The following is a 23,712-nucleotide window of genomic DNA, read 5'->3' as shown; positions in this document are numbered from 1 at the left end:
CACAAGAAAAAGGCTAAACAAAGTTAACAAACCAACAACTCTTTTTAGATCCATCAGAAAATTGACCAAGTAAACCACTGCCCCTAAAATTGAGAGATAGATCAATACAGATAAACATAGCTTAATGGAACATAAGATCCCATCAAAAACTGTTAGACCTAATAAATACAGTAAGGTTGCAGGATAGAAAATCAAGATATAAAAATCTGTTTCATTTTAATACACTAATAATAATCTATTAATAAATTAATACATTAATAATATACTAATAATAATCTATTAATCTCATTTACAAGTCATCAAAAAGAATACACTACCCAGGAATGTATTTAACCAAAGAGGTGAAAGCCCTGTATGTTGAAAACTGTACCACACTGATGAAAGAAATTGAAGAAAATCAAAAGATATCCATGCCCATGGATTGGAAGATTATTGGTAAAATTTCCATACTACTCAAAGTAATCTAAAGATTCTATGCAATTCCTATAAAAATTCCAATGGCATTTCCCACAGAACTAGAAAAGTTCCAAAATTTGTATGGAACCACAAAAGACCCTGAATATCCAAAGCCATCCTGCACAATAAGAACAAAGCTTAAGACATCATACTTCAAACCATATAAAAAAGGCATAATAATCAAAGCATTATGGTATTGGCATAACAAGAGACACACAGATTAATGGAACACAACAGAGAATCCAGTAACAAACCCAAACATAAATGGTCAATTAATTTACCAAGGAGAAGATAAGAATATACAATGGGAGAAGGATAGTCTCTTCAATAAATGGTGCTGGGAAAACTGGACAGTCATATGCAAAAGACATAAAACTGGACTACTATCTTTATACCATATGCAAAAATCAACTCAAAATTGATTAAAGACCTCAACATAAGATATGAAATCGTAAAACTCCTAGAAGAAAACATAGGCAGTAAGCTCTCTGACAAGAGTCTTGGTGATAATTTTTTAGAAGGAGCAAAGGCCGACAAAAACAAAAATAAAGAAATGGGACAACATCAAACTAAAACCTTCTGTAAAACAACAACAAAAAAACATTCAACAAAATGAAAAGACAACTTACAGAATGGGAAAAAATATTTACAAATCATCTGATGTTTGCAAATATCTGATAAGGAGTTAATATCTAATACATATAAAGACTTTATACAGGGACACCTGGGTGTCCCACTCCTTACTTTGGCTCAGGTCAAGAACTTGCGGTTGTGAGACTGAGCCCCACATAGGGCTCCACGCTGGCCAAGGAAGCTGCTTAAGATTCTCTCTCTCCCTGTCTCTTCTCCCTCTGCCCATCTCCCCTGCTGGCTCTCTCTAAAATAAAAACAAAACAAAAACAAAACAAAACAACAAAACAAACTCACAATCGCAAAAAATAAAAATGCGGCTAAGAAGAGGCAGAGGAATTGAAAAAGACATTTGCCGAGGAAGACATACAAATGGCAAACAGGTATATGAAACAGTGTTCAACATCATTAATCAACAGGGAAACAAAAATCAAAACCACAATGAGCTATCACCTCACACATAATAAAATGACTATTGTCAAGAAGACAAGATGTAAGTGTTGACAAGTATGCAACGGGAACCCTTATGGACCGTGGGTGGGAATGTAAATTAGCAGAGCCGCTATGAAAAACAGTATGGAGGTTCCTTAAAAAATTCAAAATATAACTACCATTTGATCTGGCAATTCCACTTCTGGGTATTTATCCAAAAGAAATAAAATCACTATCTTGAAAAGATATTTATTTCCACACTCATGTTCACTACAGCATTATTTGCAGTAGCCAATACATGGAAACAACCTAAGTATCCAGTGACAGATAAGTGGATAAAGAAGTCTGATATAATGGAATATTATTCAGCCATAAAAAAGGAAGAAATTCTGCTATTTATGAAGTTGGATGACCCTGGGCATATGCTAGGTGTAATAGTCAAAAACAAAGACAAAGACAAATACTGTATAATCTCACTTACAGGTAGAATCAAAAAGAACACAAACTCATAGAATCAGAAAACAGATTAGTGGTTGCCAGAGGTGGGCTGTGGGGGTGGGCATACTAGGTAACAGTGGTCAAAAGGTACAAACGTCCAGTTAAAGTCCTGGGAATATAATGTACAGCATGGTTACCATAGTTAACAATACTATTGTGTACTTGAAAGCTGTTGCTAAGAGAGTAAATCTTAAAAGTTCTCATAAGAAAAAAATATTGTAACAATGTATGGTGATGCACGTTAACTAAACTTATTGTGGTAATCATTTCAAAATATATATGAATATCAAATCATGATATCATACAACTGAAACCAACGGAATGTCAATTGTATCTCAATTAAAAAAATAATAATACCTTCTATACCTTGAATGCCTGTATGGATACTACACACATGTCATTACTAATTCCCAAAACAACCCTGACAAGTTGGTAATATTCCTGTTTTGCAAAGGAGTAAAGCTAAAAGGCTTAAACAAAAATAAGTTAAATAACGTGTCAGGTAAACAGCTAATAAATCCTAGAAAGAGGATATAAAACTGTCCTTACTCCAGAACATGATCCCATTTCTCTAGGCCAGAGATGGTAAATGAATTACACTCCTATGTCAAATCCTATTTATTGGGAGTAATTGGCAAAACTTATGCTGAGAAGCACTGACACTATTCTGAAACTCAGTAGCAAAAAATCTTGCACAATTAACAATGTTGCCATGTAGGCAGGACCTACATCTATACCCATGTTTACCATTTTAAAATGGGATCACACTGTTTTTAAGATTCAGTTACCTTTCCATGGCTTCAAATCTCATCCCAGTTAGTCTCTTGACTCTATGACTGCCAGGGAACTGTCTTCTCAACTCCTGAAGACAAAACTGAAAAAATAATTGGTAAAAAAGGCTTAAATAGTAGTAATTACATTACATGTACCAAATGGGCTACAAGGAATGGACTACAGTCTTCAGTGTATCTTCTTAAATCATTTCATCTGTGTAATCTAATGACATGAAGTGAAATTAATTGGTAATAAATAATGGGGTAAAAGAAGAACTCTGAAATTACAGTGGGAATAACAATCAGTTCTCAAAATCCTAACTGGGAAAATGAGCAGGTCATGGAGTACACTAATAAGTCTTGAGATATTGCCATATTATTCCTCCTTGAAAATGGCTTCTGGGGTGCCTGGTGGCTCAGTCGGTTAAGCATCCAACTTCAGCTCAGGTCATGATCTCACAATTCATGAGTTCGAGCCTTGCTTTGCGCTCTGTGCTGACAGTTCAGAGCCTGAAGCCTGCTTCAGATTCTGTGTCTGCCAATCTCTCTGCCCCTTGCCCTCTTGTTCATTCTCTCTCTCCCTCTCTCTGTCTCAGAAATAATAAAAGAACTTTAAAAAAAAAACTGCTTCCATAATGTGCCAGACCCAACTTAAATGCTTATAACAGCTTCCAGGTTTTTTGCTTCTAACTATTGCCTAAGTATTCTCTTTATAAAAATTAAGCTCTTTGATAGTATTCTCAAGTCCCTAGCAAATAATATTAACACTTTGTTCAATTTTTCCCTGTTGAAATCATGTATTAATCAATCATCTTGTCAGTACACATAACCTGATTTGGGGTCATAAAATGCAGACACCAGGTCTATGGAGCCAATCTCCTTTGGGAAATATACATAATTCATCCATTAATTTAAATAATCAAATACTTACTGAGCACCAACTATGATCTCACCAACATCTGAATGCTAGAAATGTCGAGGATTATAAAAATGGTCCATTCTAGTGCCCCAAAGCATAAGTGACCAAAAAAATACATTTCATTAGTGAAGAAACTATTAATCAGTAATAAAATAAGTTTTAATATGATCTGCAAGTATTGCTTCCAAGTATGTGGCTAAAAATCTGCCACACTAAGAAAAACATTACAATTAGTTAAAAATAAAGATGATGTTCATTTATTTCTATGACACCACACAAAACTCATATTATTTGGTCAATCAAGCTGTGTAGAAATTCTGAATCATTAAAAAAAATACTAAGTTACAAAAAAAGTTAGCATTTAATTTGATCTCCTGCTTTGGTTATCAATATTATCTAATATGATCTCCTAATTTGTCAAATGGCATTTAGCTACTTAAAAAAAAACCTTAATATCTCCCTTACGATGTAAGCTGCCACCTCTGTGAATATTACAAAGACTATACCTCATAGGTTCTGAAGGTAATCCAAAAGATTTTATGGAATATTTATTTACCACTAACAGTTCCACTAAAATTAGGTGTAGAAACAATATAACATAATTACCTTGGAAAAAATAATGCTAATTCAGATATGAGTATGTTCTCCTGGTATTTCAACTTTCAGTTTGCATGTATTTTTTTTTTTTTTGGCTTAAATGAGGAGATGATACTTAAGAACTCAGGATTATAAAACAATAGAATAAAAGAGCAGAAACCTCTACTTCTTGATATATAAAATCAATATAACAATAGTGTCAAGCACAAATCAAAGTGAAGATTAAATAAAGCCTGCTATAAAGCATTTATAGCACAGTGCCTACCACATGAGTTATTCTTTTATTTTAAAAGCTATATTTAGTATTTTAAGTCATGTTCTATGTATGTTAGGATTTTCTAGTAATTTAAGAAAGAGATACATTTAAAGCACTGCAAAAGAGTATTTAATATTCGATTTACAATGGGGTTACATCCCATAACCCATGGTAAGTCGAAAATACTGAATGTCAAGAATGCATTTAACACACCCAACCTATTGAACAGAATAGCTTAGGCTAGCTTGCCTTAAATATGCTCAGAACACTTACATTAGTCTACAGATGGACAAAATCATCTAACACAAAGACTATTTTATAATGAAGTATCAACTACCTCATGTAATTTATTAAATACTGTACTGAAAGTGAAAAACAGAATGGCTGTAAGGGTACAGAATGGCAATAAGTTTATCGATTGTTTACCCTTGTGATCACATGCCTGCTGGAAGGTGCAGCCCATTGCCACTGCCCAGCATCATGATATCACCTACCACTGGCCCGGGCAAAGATCAAAATTCAAAATTCAAAGCAGTTTCTACTGAATGTATATTGCTTCCACACCATCATAAAGTCAAAAAATCCTAAGTCAGGGAAGCCTGTTGGGCGTCCGACTTCGGCTCAGGTCATGATCTCGCGGTCTGTGAGTTCGAGCCCCGCATCGGGCTCTGGGCTGACAGCTCAGACCCTGGAGCCTGTTTCGGATTCTGTGTCTCCCTCTCTCTGACCCTCCCCTGCTCATGCTCTGTCTCTCTCTCTCTCAAAAATAAATAAATGTTAAAAAAAAAAAAAAAGTTAAAAAAAAAAAATTCCTAAGTCAAATCATCCTAAGTCTGTGACTGTCTGTGCTATGAAAGTCATTCCACAACCCAAAAGAAAAACTTGTTTTAAACCATCCGCTGCTTATTTTAAAATCTATAATATAGCATAATTCAACTCTTAAGTGTATAATCTTCACCAACTAATTTAACTTCTTCAGTACTGTTAAGATTTAAGAACGTTCGCTGTCCCCAAGTACCTAGTTAGTCTTACCTACTCTTAAGAGTAGTAATGAAGGGGTACCTGGGTGGCTCAGTTAGTTGAGCACGTGACTTTGGCTTAGGTTGTGATCTCAGTTTGTGAGTTCAAGCCCCACATCAGGCTCTTCTGCTGTCAGCGCAGAGCCTGCTTCAGATCCTATCCTCTCCCTCCCCCTCCCCCGCTTGCACTCTCTCTCAAAAAAAAAAAAAAAAAAAACTTAAAAAAAAAAAGAGTAGCACTGAAAACTAGCTATAAAAGCATTCAAATACAAGCCATATACTAAGTCTTAGCTACTTATATATACTTCGTGAAGCAAATTTAAAATGAAATAAAATTAGTTTAAATACCTACCAATGCCAAGTCATCTCGACCATAGTCTAGGGCTGCAATCATTACTTGTTCATATATGATCCAAACTATAAATATATAGAGAGAGGAAAAAACTGAATTTAATGTCAAAATCTCCCAGCAGAAATTAGATATTTTTCTTGTTTCTAATATTTTAAAGTCACTTATAACTAAAAATTGATATACCATATTATATCTGGAATTAAGAAAGCATCCTCATATACTTTCAGTAATATAAAATATCTTAGTATCTTATAAAGTAAAAAGATCTCCCATTGTTTAATACCTGGGCTCTTCTAAAACATTCTTTATGAGGCACATTGTGACCAGATCAGGACGATAGCCCTGTGGTCATTAAAACAAAAAGGCCTATTTGATAGCTCCACTACAACCAGGAATTAGAAATCCTTCTCAAAATGATGTATCATTGACTTCCTGAAAACTCTTCTTAAAAGGGGACAAATCATAGATTGAACAGCAGGAAAACATAATGAAAAGATGGTTTTTAAAAGAACTAAAAGCCATAAATAGAACATGAAGTAAGCATGAATAAGAACTCACTATCATCTCCAAGCTTAGAAGCATATTCATTAATTAATTCCTCTCCAACTTCCACAATTTGCTCACTATTTCGTGAGTTTTCTTCTCTCCATTTTCTCATTTTATCTCGCATCTCTGAAAAAAATAAAGTTGTTATTACATACATATTTGATCAATGCCAAAAAATTGACAAGGAAGTTGAAATCAACTTTTCAGGAAAATAAGGCCATATTTAAAAATTTTTTTATGTTTATTCATTTTTGAAAGACAGAGAAAAACAGAGCACAAGCAGGGATGGGGCGGAGAGAGAGGGGGACACAGAATCTGAAGCAGGCTCCAGGCTCTGAGCTGTCAGCACAGAGCCCAACACGGGGCTCAAACTCACGAACCGCAAGATCACGAGCCAAAGTCAGACACTCAACCGACTGAGCCACCCAGGCGCCCCGGAAAATAAGGTCATATTAATGTACGTCTATGGTATGTCAAAGTTCATAAAGCAGAAAATCAATTTAACAAGAGCAATAGACCCCTTATAAGATTAAAAAGACATCACAATTGATGTCACAACTATAAAAGTAACAAATGTCATGAGTCTGCCACAAAGATCCTCCATCCCTTGAAGCAACTATGGATCTTAATTTTTTTGAAGTTACAGACAACTTCAGAATTTGATAAAAGCTAGGGATTATTTTCCCAGAAAAAAAGAAACACATAAAATTATGCATAGAAATCTCAAAAATCCAAGGTGCTCCTGAAGCTCACCTACTCACTCAAGAATGCAAAATTTCATACTCAGAGGATCATATTTGGTATCAGTACTGACAGGATATTCACCACAAAACTTCATTAATAACATTACAACAGTACATATAATGTATAAGGATACACAACCATGCAGGAAAATAAACCACATAAAAAATCAGAACAAAGGAAATCTTTCAGTTACACACATAATAATAAATGGAAAGAAGAAAGTAAGATAAAAAGCACCTGCAAACAAAACTGTCACAAGAACAACTTTGCATATTATAAAATAAGAGTGAACTGAAAAGTTTTTAAAAGCAGCATTTTGATAACAGCAGAAATAATAACTGAGAAAAAGAAACAGTACCTAATCCAGTAAACAAAAGATCATTTTTTCATATAGTTAAGATAGAAAAAACTCTCCAATTCACAAATCACATATATGCTTTCTTACTTCTACCTCTGAAAATCTAACACACTTACTCACCTTTTCCTTCTATAGACAGATGCAGAATAGATTTAAACAGTTACATTGTTGCTGAACACATAAGTTAAATAATCAATGACAGGCCCCTAAAGAATAAGTATAAAAGAAGCACAAGGGATTTTCTCTACTTTTATAAGCATTATCTGAATCCCTAAAGCTCAAAGTCTAAAAATGAAAATAAAAATTGTAAGATGAAAACAGATCTTAAATGGTCTTAGCAAATCAAGTTAACACAGTTAATTCCTTCTACTGACAACTAGAAATCAGCTGGACTTTCACTCTCCACAGGGTCTGAACTAAATCTTACAAGGTTGAAGAGGAAATGAACAAACAAAAAAGCAGGTCATTCATACTCCACAGGTTAAGGGCTCAGTCCCACAAAACTGCCCCCACTTTAGACATCAATCACAAGTCAGGGCCACCAGTACTGCTGACCAACTCGCTATAAAGTCTGGGGTTCTCACAACCTCCTCTGCAGGTTTGCTAGAATGAATCACAGAATTTAGATAAGAACTCACTATTATGGTTTTATTATAAAGCATATAATGCAGGAACAGTCAAATGGAAGAGATACATAGGGCAAAGTGAGGGGGGAGAGGCGAAGCAAAGGAACTTCCATACTTTTTCTAAGCTAATCACCATCCCAGCACCTTGATGTGCTTACCAACCTGGAAGATCTCCAAACCCTGTAGTTTAGGGGGCTTTATAGAGGTTTCATTCCATGGGCATGAGTGTTCTCCAGATCCTCTCCCCTCCCAGAAACTCAGGGAATGAGACTAAAGTTCCAATCAGGGATCCTGGTCTTCTGGGTGACCAGCCTTCAATCTGAAGCTATCCAGCCACAGATCATCTCATTAGCATACAAAAAGATACTCATTCTAGAAACCCCAAAGGTCTTAGAGGCTCTTGTGTCAGAAACTCAGGAATAAGGCTAAATATAACAAAAGATATTCCTATCAACCCTACCATTGAGGAAATTTCAAGGGTTTAGGAGCTCTGTGACAGGAACTGGGGATAAAGACCAAACATATATCCCTTATTATATCACAACATAACATATGTTATCTTTAGATCCACAGCATGGGTTCTCAGAACTCATTCAAACACTATCCCCCTATGCCATGGTTCACTTACATAGTCTTAAACCCATTTTCACTTTCAACTTGGCAGATTATTTTAAAAGAGTAAATGCCTTGAGAATATAAATTACTTAGTGTTTTATAGATATGTTCCATTACACTGCACCTCTTGCCCATATGCTGACACCCAAATTAGGCTAGTATTCAAAGGGCCAAACTATCTTTCTAGGTCTTACCTTGAAAAAATTACCTTCACAAAATATATATATATATATATACACACACACACACACACACACACACACACGCACACACACACATAAATACAGATCTTTAGCTTAGAAGTGAAATCTCAGGGTATGTTCCATGAGATCTAGGACCCTGCCTGTCTTATTTAGCACTGTATCCTTAAGAATTGGAACAGTGCTTGGTGCAAAGTACTCAGACATGTATTTAATTAACATGTCATTTAGTATATAAACTAATAGTTAAAGCTAGGTATGGATAAGATCACCCAAAGAAGGCATTTAACCTTTCAATTTTAGACTCTTTGAAGCCGATGAGACCTTTGAACTTTCTCTTCACAGAAATATGTACACGTTTACATACACTAAATTTTACATATAATTCCAGGAAATTCAAAGGCCACATAAAACACCCCTCCATCAGTCAGGAGTATACTGATCTCAGGTTTAATAACCATTGATAAGACTGAGTGCTAAAAAAAGAACCACTAAGAACACCAAAAATCAAGGACCAAATGGCTGTAGAAAACTCACAAAAGAAAGGTCTGAAAAGAGGAGACCCTTTATGTTATTATGAAACCAAGGAAAGAATGTTTCATGGAGGGAGTGATCCACAACAACAAATACAGTATAGATGTAAAAACAAAACAAACAAACCAACGAACAAAAACCCACGTTCATTAGACCTGGCATTAGGTCACCCTAGAAATCCTATTGGAGTGATAGAGAATGGAAAACAAATTATGTTTGTTTGAAGGTCTTAATAAAAAGAGAGGAAGTAGAGACAGTAAGCATAAAAAACTAAAATCCTTTCAAACATTTTTATAAATATGTCTTCAACAAATACTCATTTAGTGCCTATTACAGGCCAGGCATTGTGCTAGACATCCTATCCATATCCTGGCCAACTATCCTACTTTCAAAAAATTTGACTATACCCTTCTTAGAACTCTTTTTCTTTTAAAGAGTTCTTTTAAAGAGTTCTTTTTCTTTTAAAGAGTCTTTTTCTTCTAAAAATTTTTTTTATTATTTATTTTGAGAGAGAGAGAGAAAGCACACACGCGAGTGGGGGTAGGAGCAGAGAGAGAATTCCAAGCAGGCTCTGTGCGCTGTCAGCACAAAGCCTGATGTGGGGCTCAAACCCATGAACTATGAGATCATGATCTGAGCTGAAATCAAGGGTCAGATGCTTAACCAACTGAACCACTCAGAAACCCCACAACTCTCTTTTCTACCTCTAAACTCGTAACTCCTCTGTATAATAAACATCATTAATTTTCAACTGGCCAAATGAGTAAACTATATATTCTACTTTTTTTTAGATCCCAATTGAAGAGTGTTAGACTCACTATATGGATCTTTTATACATGATAAATTTTCCTATCACAAGAATTATAGTACTTTCTGAATAAGTCATTTCCATAGCTTTAATTCATGATGCTATTCAACGGAGTTTGCTTCTGGAAAGGTCTGAAACCTTCATTTCACAAACAAGCAAACATATCCTATTAGTATAGTGAGCTGCCTAAGTCTATCTTAGATACAAAAGGAATGATTCCAACACTAGAAAAATGATTTACAGTCTTTTTGTGAAAATGTGTTAATGTTTATTATTAATGTCATTAACAATTCATTTAGTCAACAAATCATTACTGAGTTCCTCCAAAATGTCTAGCATAAGAGCAAGATATGCCTGGTCCCTCCCTTCATTCTAGGAAACAAAATTCTAAAACTTAACAAACTGAGTAAGTACTTCAGTAGTATGAGGACATGGAGTCAAAGGACCAGGGTATATTTTGTTGACTTTGCTATTTTTTTTCTTTTTAAAAATTTTAGTGGAGGAGTGGGGTAGGGTGGTCAAGGAAAGCTTTCTGAAGTATGTGACCTATGAAGGGAATTCTGAGAAATGGTAACGTATAATGGTAGCAAGTGTAGGGCAAGAAGGGAGAAACACTCCTGGTGGAAGAAATAACATCTGTCTAGCCCTAAGACAAGAGGAGCATAAGAGGTTTAGGGAATTCAACAAAAGTCAGCATAGTCAGCTCATAGAGTAAGGGGGTAAATAGTTTTAAGATACAGCTGGAGACACAGACAAGAGCTAAACCATCTTTTTTATAAAGCACTTAATAGTTTAAAAGCACTTTAATGTTTTCTTTTGTTGTTGTTGTTTAAACCTGTGAAGTAGTTAATATTTATTATTCTAAATCTAATTACATCACTTCTCATCAGAATGCCTACAGGGTAAGGTCCAAGTTACCCAGTTAAATCACCTTGTCTGCTGGTAGGTATGACAGTTACACACCTACTTGTTCCTACCATCTAATAAACCTATACTGAACATACCTTCAAAGTAGCACTTTCTAAAAAGTATGAAATATCTGAAAAACAAATTTAAAAAAAGAAAAAAAAAGTATGAAATATTTGAAACATTTTTAAAGTAGCATTAAAAATAACAGCCACATGTGGATCCTGAGAAACTTAACAGAAACCCATGGGGAAGGGGAAGGAAAAAAAAAAAAAGAGGTTAGAGTGGAAGAAAGCCAAAGCCTAAGAGATTCTTAAAAACTGAGAACAAACTGAGGGTTGATGGGGGGTGGGAGGGAGGGGAGGGTGGGTGATGGGCATTGAGGAGGGCACCTTTTGGAATGAGCACTGGGTGTTGTATGGAAACCAATTTGACAATAAACTTCATATATTGAAAAAAATAAATAAATATAAATAAATAAATAAATAAAAATAACAGCCACATATCTACCACCTAGCTAGTAAATATCCTGACACAAGCTTTTTAAAACTATGTATTTACAGATTTGTCTTCTCCATTAGACTGTCTTCTCCATTAGAACTCCATTAGACTTCTCCATTAGACTCCGTGAAGGTAGGTACTGTGTGTTATTTAATATATCCAAGATTTAGCACTAAGCAGTTAATACTTTTGTTTAATATAAGTAATTCCCCAAATACAGGTAGAAATACTGAGGTTCACAGTGCACTAGAGACCACAAAACCAATAATAAATTATTGAATTCAGTTCAAGTATAATGGGATTTTACTTTTTCCCATACAGGTTTGCAATTCTGTAATACTGGATAGATATATTCACCATTAAATGGTCAATATAACTTTCAGTCCACATGTTATTAGGTCATTGTTTAAACATCTGAAGAAGGCATTCACTAAACCAATAAGCTACTGAAGTCTGTTAAATGCTGGGAATATAAATTTCAATTACACAAGTTTCATGCCTTAGAGAAACTCTTAGCTGTCCTCTTAGCCATGCTTCCCACTGAAGTTTTTAAGAGAAAAATCTCTCTTACAGAATTGGTTCAAAGTCTGGCTGCTTCCAAATTTAAAGAACACACTCCACCTTAAAGTAGGATGGGTAAAGAAACCTACCACACTTGAGCGTATGCCCAACATAACCAGTTCTTTACCCCTTCCTAGGAAGTAAGAAGTAAGAAGAAAGTTGTGTTATGTGCATAAATGTGTTTTCAGAGAGAATGGGGCTGCGAGTAATTAAGAGAAATCAGAGATCCAGTTATGCAGAGAGAACAAAATGTAAAGTAGCACGTAGAAGAACCAGATTTGTTCGTGACTCTTCCATAGACCTTCATAGAGTTGTAACCCTTACATAGCACTGAATACAGGGCCTACAGGCCCTGTATTTCTTGGCTGCAGGGAAGCTTCAGCAAGCAACTACCCCGCTTCCTCTTCGCCGCCCAGCAGCCACTATAAAATGTGTGACAGCCCCAGCCCCAGGTCCCTCCCGCTTTATAATGGAAGCTGCCCGGGCCACTGTACTGGAACGGAGGTATGTGGGTCACTGAGTCTATCGGAGCACAAGCTGGGGACCGGGGTGGGGGTGGGGGGGCCGCGAGGGAACACCGTGGATTCTAGGCTGTGACCGGGCCACGGAAGGAGCCGGCCTCAACCTTCTTCTCAACTTGGCCCGTCGAGAGACAGCTCCAGTGCAGAAGACAGACCGGAAAACCCAGGCCTCCACCGGCAGCAGGTACTGCCGAACCGCTTCCCAGGACTTTTGGTCTTTCCGCACCCGCCCTGCTCCCAGTTACCTTCCCAAGTGACATCGTAAAGCTCTGAGACCTTCGCCATCTTCTCAGAACCTGGAGGCAGGGGGTCAGAGGGAGGGGAAACACCGTCACGTGACCTACGACCGGGCGGTAGCGACTTACGACACCATTTCTCATTGGTCGAGAGAGCGGAGGGGGCCGGATCCTCCGCGCACGTGCAAGCGGCTCGGTGGAGGGGCTGTTGGAGAAGGGGGCGGAGCGAGCTGGGTGGTGAGCGGCACTCTGGGACTCGGAGGACAGAGCGGCTAACCGCTGGAGGCGGGAGTCGGCGTCGGATGAGGTGACTATTTCACCGGGGAGTTTTAGTAAATGCTGTGAGTTTTTAATGTGCGCCACACCCGGTTTTTCTTTTTCTTGTTTTTACATGGGTGTATTCATTCTTTTCCCACTCCCCGGTCAGTATCTTGTTCTCTTCAGGTACTGCTGCAATGTAATTTGCTGCTCCAATCCTTTATTTGTCCGCAATCTTCCTACTTCCTAAATGGGATTTTTTTTCCATATCCTTTTGAATTTCGACTAAACTGATACACTCCAAAATTTTTTATTAATCTCGTTGAGGGACTAAGCGGGATTCTGCCTTTGCACATAACGTTTGTGTGGCCGAGGACTTCTTAATGTTCACGTGAATGTCTTCGTGCCAACCTGGATCACTGTCTGCCACTCTAGATTTGAAATCTCGTAAGATCAGCCAATTTGTAAGTCCTTATAATTAAATGAATGAAAGAAATACTGAATAAATGTACGAATGAAACCATCAGAGCCCCTGCACGTCGCTCCTCTGTAATCTCAAATGGGGGGGAGGGGGAAGGAAGCCCTCTTTCCCCACCCTTTCCCACCAAGCTAATTGCTTTCAGAAACTTTTAGACGTAGTTTACTAGAGCTAAGAAGAGCTGTCCGGAGGAGAAGCAATAATAATAATAATAATAATAATAATAATAATAATAAATTCAAACGCATATATTTAGTATTTAAAAATAATGGAACAAAATCGTAAAGAGAGAATATGTAAAGTGAGGAAAGAAGCCTAAAAATCCCTGTAGTTAAGGGTCAGTGAAGAACAGGCAATCAAGATAAAGGAGAAAAGAGGGTCCTATCCCACAACCAAGGGAGTACGATTTTAAAAGAAAACACACACACACACACACACACACACACACACACACACACACACACACACAACTATCAATGGCACCCGCCACAGACAAGTTATGTAAGGGCAGAAAAGACTTGAACTTATACAGTTGGAGTAGATTCTGAATGAGCTTCATTTTCTGTAAACAGAACTTTTTAGAAGTTCTTCATTAAAAAAATTAAAAACCCTCCGCTCAGAAATTCACATATTTGGGGCGCCTGGGTGGCTCAGTCACTTAAGCGTCAGACTCTTCATTTCAGCTCAGGTCATGATCTCACCATTGGTGGGTTCGAGCCCACTGTAGGACTCTATGCTGACAGCTCAGAGCCTGGAGCCTGCATAGGATTCTGTGTCTCGCTCTCTCTGCCCCTCCCCCGCTTGCACTGTGTGTGTGTGTGTGTGTGTGTGTGTGTGTGTGTGTCTTTCTCAAAAATAAATAAACACTTAAAAAATTTTATTAAAAAATAAAAGAAATTCACATATTCTAATTCTTCAGTAAAACAACTTGGTGTGATGGAAACAAGGACTCAATCACACAGATTTGAGTCCAGGCTCTATTTAGTAGCTGTGTGACTTTCAGCATGTGTATCTCTAAGCACCAGAGATGCTCATTTATAAAAAGGAGTTAATTATATCTATATAAAAAGAAAATATCTACTTTGAGTTGTTATCAAGATTAAAGGATACTGCATGACACTCCCATGGAGGTACCAGTCCTTTGGCTATAAATATAAATATGCTGATGACTCCAAAAATTCTCCCCTGAACCTAGTTTGGCTTTTTTGACATACTCACTTAGATAGCTAATATGCATCTCTAAGTTAGCATATCCCAAACAGAATTCTGGATTCCTGCCACCATGCCCCCCCAAGTTGCCCTTCCCCACTGTAGTTGATGACACTGTCCACCTAAGTTGCACAAACTAAAATTTTAGGAAGTATTGTTGATTCTCCATCCCCTACATGCAGTCTATCAGCAAATTCTGTATTGTACTTCTAAAATTTTCCCAAAGTCTATTTGCATCTCCACTGCTACTACTTCAGTCTAAGCCACAACCATCTCTCACCTGACTGCTTATGGCTCTCAAATGACTCCCCCAGACAATAAACCCATATACTGTAAACACTTTACCACAGTTTACAGGGCTTTACTCTGTCTGGCTCTCTCCTACCATTCTTTCTTCACTAGACCCAAGCCGTTCTCCCTACTCCCTATTCCTCAAACATGCCAGACTCCTATCTGCCTTTAGTCTGGCATTTGCCCATTACCCCTTTTCCTGGAATGTTCATCTCCATATCTTCAAGTGGCTGTCTTCTTTTTGTCATTCATATCTCAGTTGTATTGAAAACGATCTACTTATGAAGAGGCCTTTCTTGACTCTCCAATAACAAGTGGCTCCTAGTTAATGCCTTTTGCATCATTATGACACTTATCACTTTTTCTGTTTACTTATTTTCTGTATTTTTCATTATTATCTAAGTTCCTTGAGAGTATAGACTTTGTCATCTTAGCCTTGTCAATTGAACATAGGAAAACACCTGGCATATGGTAAATGTTGAATGAGTGAGTTAGATACTCAAAAACATAACAGCTTGTATAAGTGATTGTTAGGATAATATTTCATAGTAGTGAACATATGATTTCTACTCCTTGGTTATGGATGGGAGGTTCTCTCTTTATATTATCTATATTTTCCTAAAAATTATAAACATAGTGAGTTTGGGACCATACCTATCTGTTTAACATCTCCCAGCCACTTAACACAGTATTTGGTATATGTATTTGTGACATACATCTACAATTTACTATTTGTACTAAATTGTTTATGCCCAACATTTTGTTGGATTTCTTGAGGGAGTGGAAGCCCAAGGAGGTATCTTTTAAATACTTACAATGGATATTAACAACTACAACTAATTAAGGGGGTAAATATTCTCTAGTCATTTCAACTAAATGCCCTTGTAACTGGCTGCTACTGTCTCTCAGGCAATAAACCTTATGACATTGTGTTAAAGGAGGTCATTTTCAGAATTTTTTAGCTGGAAATTTGAACGATTTCATTTTAGATTTAAAAGGTATGTATGAATTGTTAAAACTACATTTTTCAAACTTTTTCACCTGCAACCTATATTAAGAAAATACATTTTACATCACACAGTATGTGTACATTATATATAAAACCGAAACAAAATTTACAACCTAGCCCTACAATGTGTCTTGTCCTCTATAGTTTCTATTCAAATTGAGTCAATTTTATTTTGTTTTCTAAAAACACTAGGTGCAACCCACTAATGGGGTAATGCCAGTACTTTGAAAAACAATTGGACATTGTATATGTTTCCTAATCTGAGGCCCTGAAGTGATGATTTGCTCAAGTTCTTGCCACTAGTGGGTAACAAAGATGGCAAATACATATGAAGGAGATCAGCTGTTTAGATCCTAGATAAAAGATGATATATTTATAGGAAAAATATATTTAAGGGAAATTTTTTTTACCAATAGTACTTCCTGAAGCGGGAAAATTATGGTGTTTATATATCATAACATTTTAGATATCTAATAAAACTTGCCCTGCTCAGCACACTCAGGAAAAAACTGGTATGTCAGTGACAAAACTTTTTATTCTTCTCTAACATTTTATAATGTAATTGTAAATGTAAATTAAAAAGAAATATCTTCTATAGATAAAACCATAACCCTGAGAATATAAACATCAAGTGTACTTTCTATAAATTTACTTTTATAAAATATTTTCAAAATGTTATCTCTCACTCTCTCACTTCTTTGGAAAAGAAGCTTTGATTCATGTATGTTAAAAATACTTAATTCAGTTTTTTGACTGAACACTCCCCAGCATTGGTGACAAATACCAAGGAAATATCCAAGCAGTCAAATATTGGATTATACCACATTAGACACCATGGGAAATGCTATCTCATTTAATGATCTCAGTTAAACAATGAAAAAAGCACATGAATATGATTTATGATATGCCTTTTTTATTTTGACACTATTGTATGATTTTCATTTTTTTTACAGGCTCATGTTTGAATAGTTAGAATGATAATACATCAGAATGAACTAGATTCAGAAAGGAATAACTTTGAATAAGACTTTATTTTCTTTGAGATGGGACAAGCTTTATTTATTAAGCCTGATTGGCCCACAAAGCACTTTGGAGTGCTTCTCTTTTATGATCAAAGTTTACTTAATTCAGTTACTATCTCAGACATTATGAAAGACTAAAGCAACTTCTTAAGAGTAATAAACCTTATGACATTTATAAAATGGACATCATTTAACAGGACAGAGGATAATACCATTTTAATTGATTTTGCAATATCCAACATCATCATCAAATCATTTACTTAGAATCTACTATCTGTTTTGTTCTGTCTTAATCATAGTGAATTAAAATATCCCACATTATGTAGCACAGTTTATAACTTCTATTTACTATGACAATTATCCATGAAAGTAAATTTGTATCACTATAACTTTCATATGAATTTACTATAGCTTTTAAATCATGTTATTGTTTCTAATTAGTGAATCATAACCACAAATCCCTTTGTATTTAAGGGAAAATATTACTTATTTCATCTTCATTCCGTGTCACTAGATTTTGACTGTGATACATTCACATTTGGAAGGAAGTTTTCCTTAGAGTTTTATTTACCAAAAGCCAGATTAACATGGAGTTGTTTTAGGAACCTTCTGAACATTGTTTTTATTACATTTTTTACAGACTTTGTAATTTTATATGCCCTGTCCAAACAAGATAGCCTATACCCCCTTTGCTGACACAGTTGTAGCATTTAGGCACTTGTAGTTTTTCCATCTTTGCCATTATTTGCAGTATATATGTTTTAAAATGTGCCAGCAGTTCATTTCACATCCCAATTATATTATTTTAGAAAATAAAGGAGAGTCTCTGGGAAACATTTCCAGTGAGATCACTTTGGTCCTTTCATAGTAGAATTCACAAACTGATAATTACTGCTCTGTGCCATAGTTGTAACAGGGAAGAGGAAAGTACATCCAGAAAGAGTACACCCAGAATTTCTCCCACATAAGCAATAAATTAGAGCTGTTTCTTTTTGAGATTTATAACCATACTTAAGAATCCACTTTTTCAAATGATACTTAGTTATTTCCCCAAAGTGCATATTCTGTTCTGATACACACATATATCTGTGCATATGAAACAGTCCTTGTGCAGAAAGGCATTTTTGTAAACATCCCTTTTGGGTACCAAACATCCAGGAGTCTTTACAAACTATTACAGTGATCTGATGGTCTCTAGAGCCCATCTAGACTTCATTTTCTGCAATAGAACTATAACTAAATTCTTTACTTGAAGAAATGTTCAAAAAAGTATTTATTCACAATGAAGAAACTGCATTATGGGTAAATTCACATAAAAATATACTGAGTGTTAACTTACATGTTTTTGTCTAAGTACATATTACTCTGTTACAGACACAATTTTTGTTTTTCTACAGTCTCTCTTCTGTGATTTGTTAGCATCATTCTAGCCACAAGTGGCTTAAGTTGTTCATTCAAACCCAAAGCTCTGATGTATCAGCCTTGCCATCAGGGCACAAGTTCATTTCCTCTACTGGTTATCTTTCTCTCTCTATGGTCATGCTGACCATTTTTGGCTAGAATTGACTGAAATGCCAGCAGCAACAGTGGGCACTAAGTGTCCATCTTATCTTACAGATCATAAATTGTATGCTTTTTTGCACATACAGGAGCTTACTTGGGCAACTCCAATAATTTATTTGGGAAAAAGTCTGGTTTCTTGGCAGAATTTCACTAAGAAAACTGCCCATCCCCCAAATCCATTCTACCAACCTCATCCATTTCTATCTCATACCTGCAGAAACAGCACAATGTCAAATGTTTTTTTAAACTTATGTAACATAATTTTTAAATTCTACTTAAAATTATTTTTTCTTAGTTGAAGTATATTTAGCATACTGTTGTATTGGTTTCAGGTATACAGTCCAATGACTCAACAATTCTATACATGACTCAGTGCTCATCATGAGAAGTGTACTCTTAATCTCTCTTATCTACTTCACCCATCCCCCTAACTACCTCCTCTCTGGCAGTCACCCATTCATCCTCTGTATTTAAGAGTCTGCTTTTTTGTTTCCTTTTTTCTTTGCTTGTTTATTTTGTCTCTTAGATTGCACATATAAGTGAAATCATATAGTATTTGTCTTTGTCTTATTTCACTTAGCATTATATTCTCTAAGTCCATTTAGTTGCTGCAAATGGCAAGATGTCATTCTTTTTTGTGGCTAAGTAATGAAGAATTATTACTTGTGTATTAATTGTGCATTTTCTTTATCCACTCATCCATAGATGGATGTAACTTGGGTTACTTCCATATTTTGGCTATTGTAAATAATACTGCAATGAACATAAGGATGCATATATGTTTTTGAATTGTTTTTGTTTTCTTTGGGTAAATACCCAGTAGTGGAATTAACTGGATCATATGGTAATTGTATTTTTAATATTTGGGGGAAACCACCATACTATTTTCCACAGTGGCTGCACCAACTTACATTCCCACCAGCAGTGCACAGGGGTTCCTTTTCTTCACATCCTTGTCAACACTTGTTATTTCTTGTCTTTTTGAGCTTAATTATTCTGACAGGTGTAAGGTGATATCTCATTGTGGTTCTTTATCTTAGAACTGTGAGGTAGGGAACAATGTAAGCGTGCTTTAAAGCTGCAACTCAGTTCAAATTGCTGCCATCTCACTGGAGATTTTTTTTTTAATTTTTTTTTTTAACGTTTATTTATTTTTGAGACAGAGAGAGACAGAGCATGAATGGGGGAGGGGCAGAGAGAGAGGGAGACACAGAATCCGAAGCAGGCTCCAGGCTCTGAGCCATCAGCCCAGAGCCCGACGCGGGGCTCGAACTCACAGACCGTGAGATCGTGACCTGAGCTGAAGTCGGACGCTTAACCGACTGAGCCACCCAGGCGCCCCTCCCTGGAGATTTTTTGAGCAATAGAATATTTTAACTTCCTTCTGCCATTATACTTCCAATACAGATTCTTTTTCATCTTTTAATAATGGGTTTGAGCATTTCTGTGGGTGGGGTGGGAGCTGCAGCTGTCAAAGGCGGGTGTTTTCAATTGATGCAGTTTCTAGCAATAGCAAGAGTATAGAATATTAAACATAACCTCTATCTAATCTTGAGAAAACATCAGACAAACCCAGACTGAGAGCCATTCTACAAGAATAACTCAGTAGTGGTCATTAGAGAGCAACAGTGACATATACAGTTCTTCTAAGCTTTTAGACAAATGCTTAGTCTTAGACATCCATTGGCAGATTTTAATGTCCTATATGTGGTGGAATTAAGTGTACAGTCTTAAAAGTTGTGAAAGTCCCCAAAGTAGTTTGTATTAATTACAAATTGTACATACCATGTCATAGAAGGTATGCAGTTTCATTACATTCCAAAGTAACAGCCATGGATTATTTGCCAACACATATGTACGTTGCTCTCTAACCCCAGGTTGCCTATTCTAGCTATGTGATTAAGCAATTTGAGCAAGTTATTTTAACTTCATTGAACCCTACTTTCCTCATATGTCAAATGAGCATATTAATACTTTCTGATTATAACAAGGATTACAAGTAATAAACACAGAATTTCTCACACAGAGTTTGGCATGTGGTATAATACTCTACAATTATATACCAATTATTAAGTACTTACTATGTACGAGGCCTTTAACAAGTTGCTTTGTTGATTATTTCATGTAGTTTTTACAACAACCCCACTTTGCAGATAAGGGAATAGTTTGGAAAGGTTAAATAACTCGCCCAAATAAATTATGATATGCCCCTTCCCAGAGTAGGATCTTAGTATAAAGTAGCTTTGTCATTTTGTACTCTGGGAAGGGAAAGCTTGGGTGGGGAAAGTTTTCAGATGATGCATATTTGATGCCCATGAAAGAAAAGAGAGTAGGAAGTTGGATTGGACAGAAAGAGTCTCATGCCATGATTTAGATCTGACAAAGTATTAGCCAATTCAATAAAAAAGCTCCTGAGCAAAGATTACCCATTAGAGGAAACCTACACTGGGCAGAAATGACCAGGCCCCAGAACTACCACATGTTCATTTGTTGGCTAGGGGCTGCCTGCTCAGAGGCTGAGATAAATTTTGAAGGCTTTAATAACTAGAGGCTGTCAGCTTCCTTGAACTCCCTTGCAGTTGAATAGCAAGTTCTTTCTTGAAGCGAGATTCTGACGGTGCCCCTCCCTAGCTGCCACAGGAACTATTATTAATATTATTCCATTCTGGGTGTAATCTTCCATTTTTTTGTTCAGAAGTAAGTCTCTTGAAAAACTAGCTAGACCCAGAAGCTGTTTAACATAGCTAGTAGGCATGGAAATTTCATTTCAACTCCACAGAATGTCTTCTCCCAGCATATGATTACTAGGTCAGCAATAGTTGCTTTGTATTGAAGAAAAAACATGGTAGATTATATATAGCCCACAGAGACATGAAAATTTGCTTGTTTTTTTATGAGACACTAATCAGGAATTATTCATTCTTTTCTTGGTATTGGAATTCATGCCACTGCCATTGATAAATTACCTAGAATTTCATATTTCTTTCCTTTTTCAGTAGGATTCCAAATATATACAAGTAATTTAGAATTTTTAAACATCTTTCCAAGAATAACAGTATAATTGAAAAATGGCAGCAGTTTTAAAATTCTAGAACTCAAGATCTCCATAAAGTACTGGAGAATTCCAAAGATACTGTACTCACAATGCCCCTTGATAATTCATTGAGTAGCTGCCATACTACCATTGATGACTGCTTGTTAATAAACTTAAGTAAGGCCAAATTTTATTAATACTTTACCACCAAAAAACAAAATTAATTACAGGTCTGAAATATGAATGGTGCATAAATCCAAAGGCCCTCACTGTCAACCTGTACTTCTCCCTTCTGAATGCCAAGGTGGTCCTAGTTAGCATTTGCTGCACTGCACAGATGCCCTTCTAAAAAAGGGTATTACACGTGCTTCATATCCTGGCCTGCCAGAATGAATGATATAATGAAATCGGTGCCTAATGGGAGAAGGCAGAGTGCTTCCCAGAATCAAATGAATAAGCAAAGTTATTGAAGGACCGTACCTTTTAAAGAAAGAATTAAAGCAACAAAAGAGTAGTGGTGAACAAAAACTTTAGTGGTTATTTTCAGGGAACAGTTACATGGGACACAGAGATTATGAATCTCAATGCACAAATTCAGGTGTGTAAGAACAAAATTTACATTTTTATAAAACTCAATTTCTATTTGAGTATCTTCTTGGAAGAAGACAAAAATTTAATCTCAGTTTGGAATTTGCCCCTGCATTGCTGCCTTCTCCTTTTTCAAGGCTACTCTGACTTAATGTGAAAGTGATATTTAGAATATGAACAAACCATGGGGCAAGGTCACAGACTGTGATAGGAGCCTTCAAGATGGTCCCCAATGATTTTCACCTCGTTAGCACCCTATGTATGGCCCCTCCTACACTGAATATGGGTGACCTGTGTTATCAGTATTTCAGAAATGATGAAGTATAACTTTTGAAGCTGTAATAAAAGACATTGTAGCTTCTGCCTTGCTCTCTCTTAGATCACTCATTCTGGGGAAGAAAGCTCCCATGTCATGAAGACAATCATGCAGCTTTACAGAGAGATCCACATAGTGAGGAGCTGAGTTGTCCTGCAACTTGCAAGCCATGTGAGTGACACATCTTAGAACTGGTCCTCTATTCTCAGTCAAGACTTCAGACTCAGCTGACATAGTGAGTGCAAACTGATGATATATATTTAGCCAGAACAGCTCAGCTAAGTTTTTCCCAAATTCCTGACCCACAGAAATTATGTGGGATTACAAATGTTTATTGTTGTTTTAAGCTGCCAGGTTTTGGAATGAAGTGTATACAACAACAGATAACTAATACCAAACAATCACAAGGGGTATAGATACTGGCTTTAGTGCTTATGAAGCATCCTGGAGCCTCCTCTGCTACTTGAGGCATTATCCTTTAGTTTGGGGAGGGTAGGTGATTCTGGGTAAATGTCTATTTATCAGTGAATGCAAAGTACTTTGATAATTTATCAACCAGTACAGCCATACTAGTTCTATACCAGTCATGTTTATGTGGTCTCAAGGCATTGGGAAGCCCACCTAAGTCCAGTTAGCAGTACAGTCCTTGTTTCTCTCCACAAGTGCCTCCAGGTCCTGTGGCTCTCCTAACTACTTTTGGGTAATGTGGGCATTGGAGGTTCCCTCCTTATGCATATTTCCAGTCTTTTATTTTTCTGGGTCCTTTCACCTCCTTGAGATCCTGAAGAGACATAAGGCTTCTCTCCCTAGGAGGCTCCAAACTTGAATTTTATCAGCTCCCCTTGAGACTCCTCTT

At 36.5% G+C, this 23,712-nt stretch overlaps 2 protein-coding genes across 3 annotated transcripts in view; one reads left to right on the top strand and one right to left on the bottom strand.

Annotated features, from left to right (window-relative positions):
- Positions 1 to 13,199, bottom strand: part of EMC2 (ER membrane protein complex subunit 2) — a 51,037-nt gene extending 37,838 nt beyond the window's left edge. For both annotated transcript variants that reach the window (XM_042973573.1, XM_015534719.2), the window contains exons 1-4: positions 13,098 to 13,199; positions 6,491 to 6,604; positions 5,933 to 5,997; positions 2,805 to 2,890 (exon numbers count right to left, since the gene is read on the bottom strand). In XM_042973573.1, the coding sequence (XP_042829507.1) occupies positions 2,805 to 2,890; positions 5,933 to 5,997; positions 6,491 to 6,604; positions 13,098 to 13,137 (305 nt within the window). In that variant the 5' untranslated portion in view covers positions 13,138 to 13,199. The remainder of the gene's footprint in view (positions 1 to 2,804; positions 2,891 to 5,932; positions 5,998 to 6,490; positions 6,605 to 13,097) is intronic.
- A 116-nt stretch (positions 13,200 to 13,315) lies between these two features.
- Positions 13,316 to 23,712, top strand: part of EIF3E (eukaryotic translation initiation factor 3 subunit E) — a 246,618-nt gene continuing 236,221 nt past the window's right edge. Inside the window, exons 1-2 of the mRNA XM_042973572.1 lie at positions 13,316 to 13,395; positions 22,920 to 23,027. The gene's annotated coding sequence lies outside the window, so the exon portion shown is untranslated. The remainder of the gene's footprint in view (positions 13,396 to 22,919; positions 23,028 to 23,712) is intronic.

This window comes from Panthera tigris, chromosome F2 (genome assembly GCF_018350195.1).
Source record: "Panthera tigris isolate Pti1 chromosome F2, P.tigris_Pti1_mat1.1, whole genome shotgun sequence".
Taxonomy (NCBI): domain Eukaryota; kingdom Metazoa; phylum Chordata; class Mammalia; order Carnivora; family Felidae; genus Panthera; species Panthera tigris.
The sequence above is the reverse complement of the archived record's forward strand: the minus strand, read 5'-3'. Positions and strand labels throughout refer to the sequence as shown.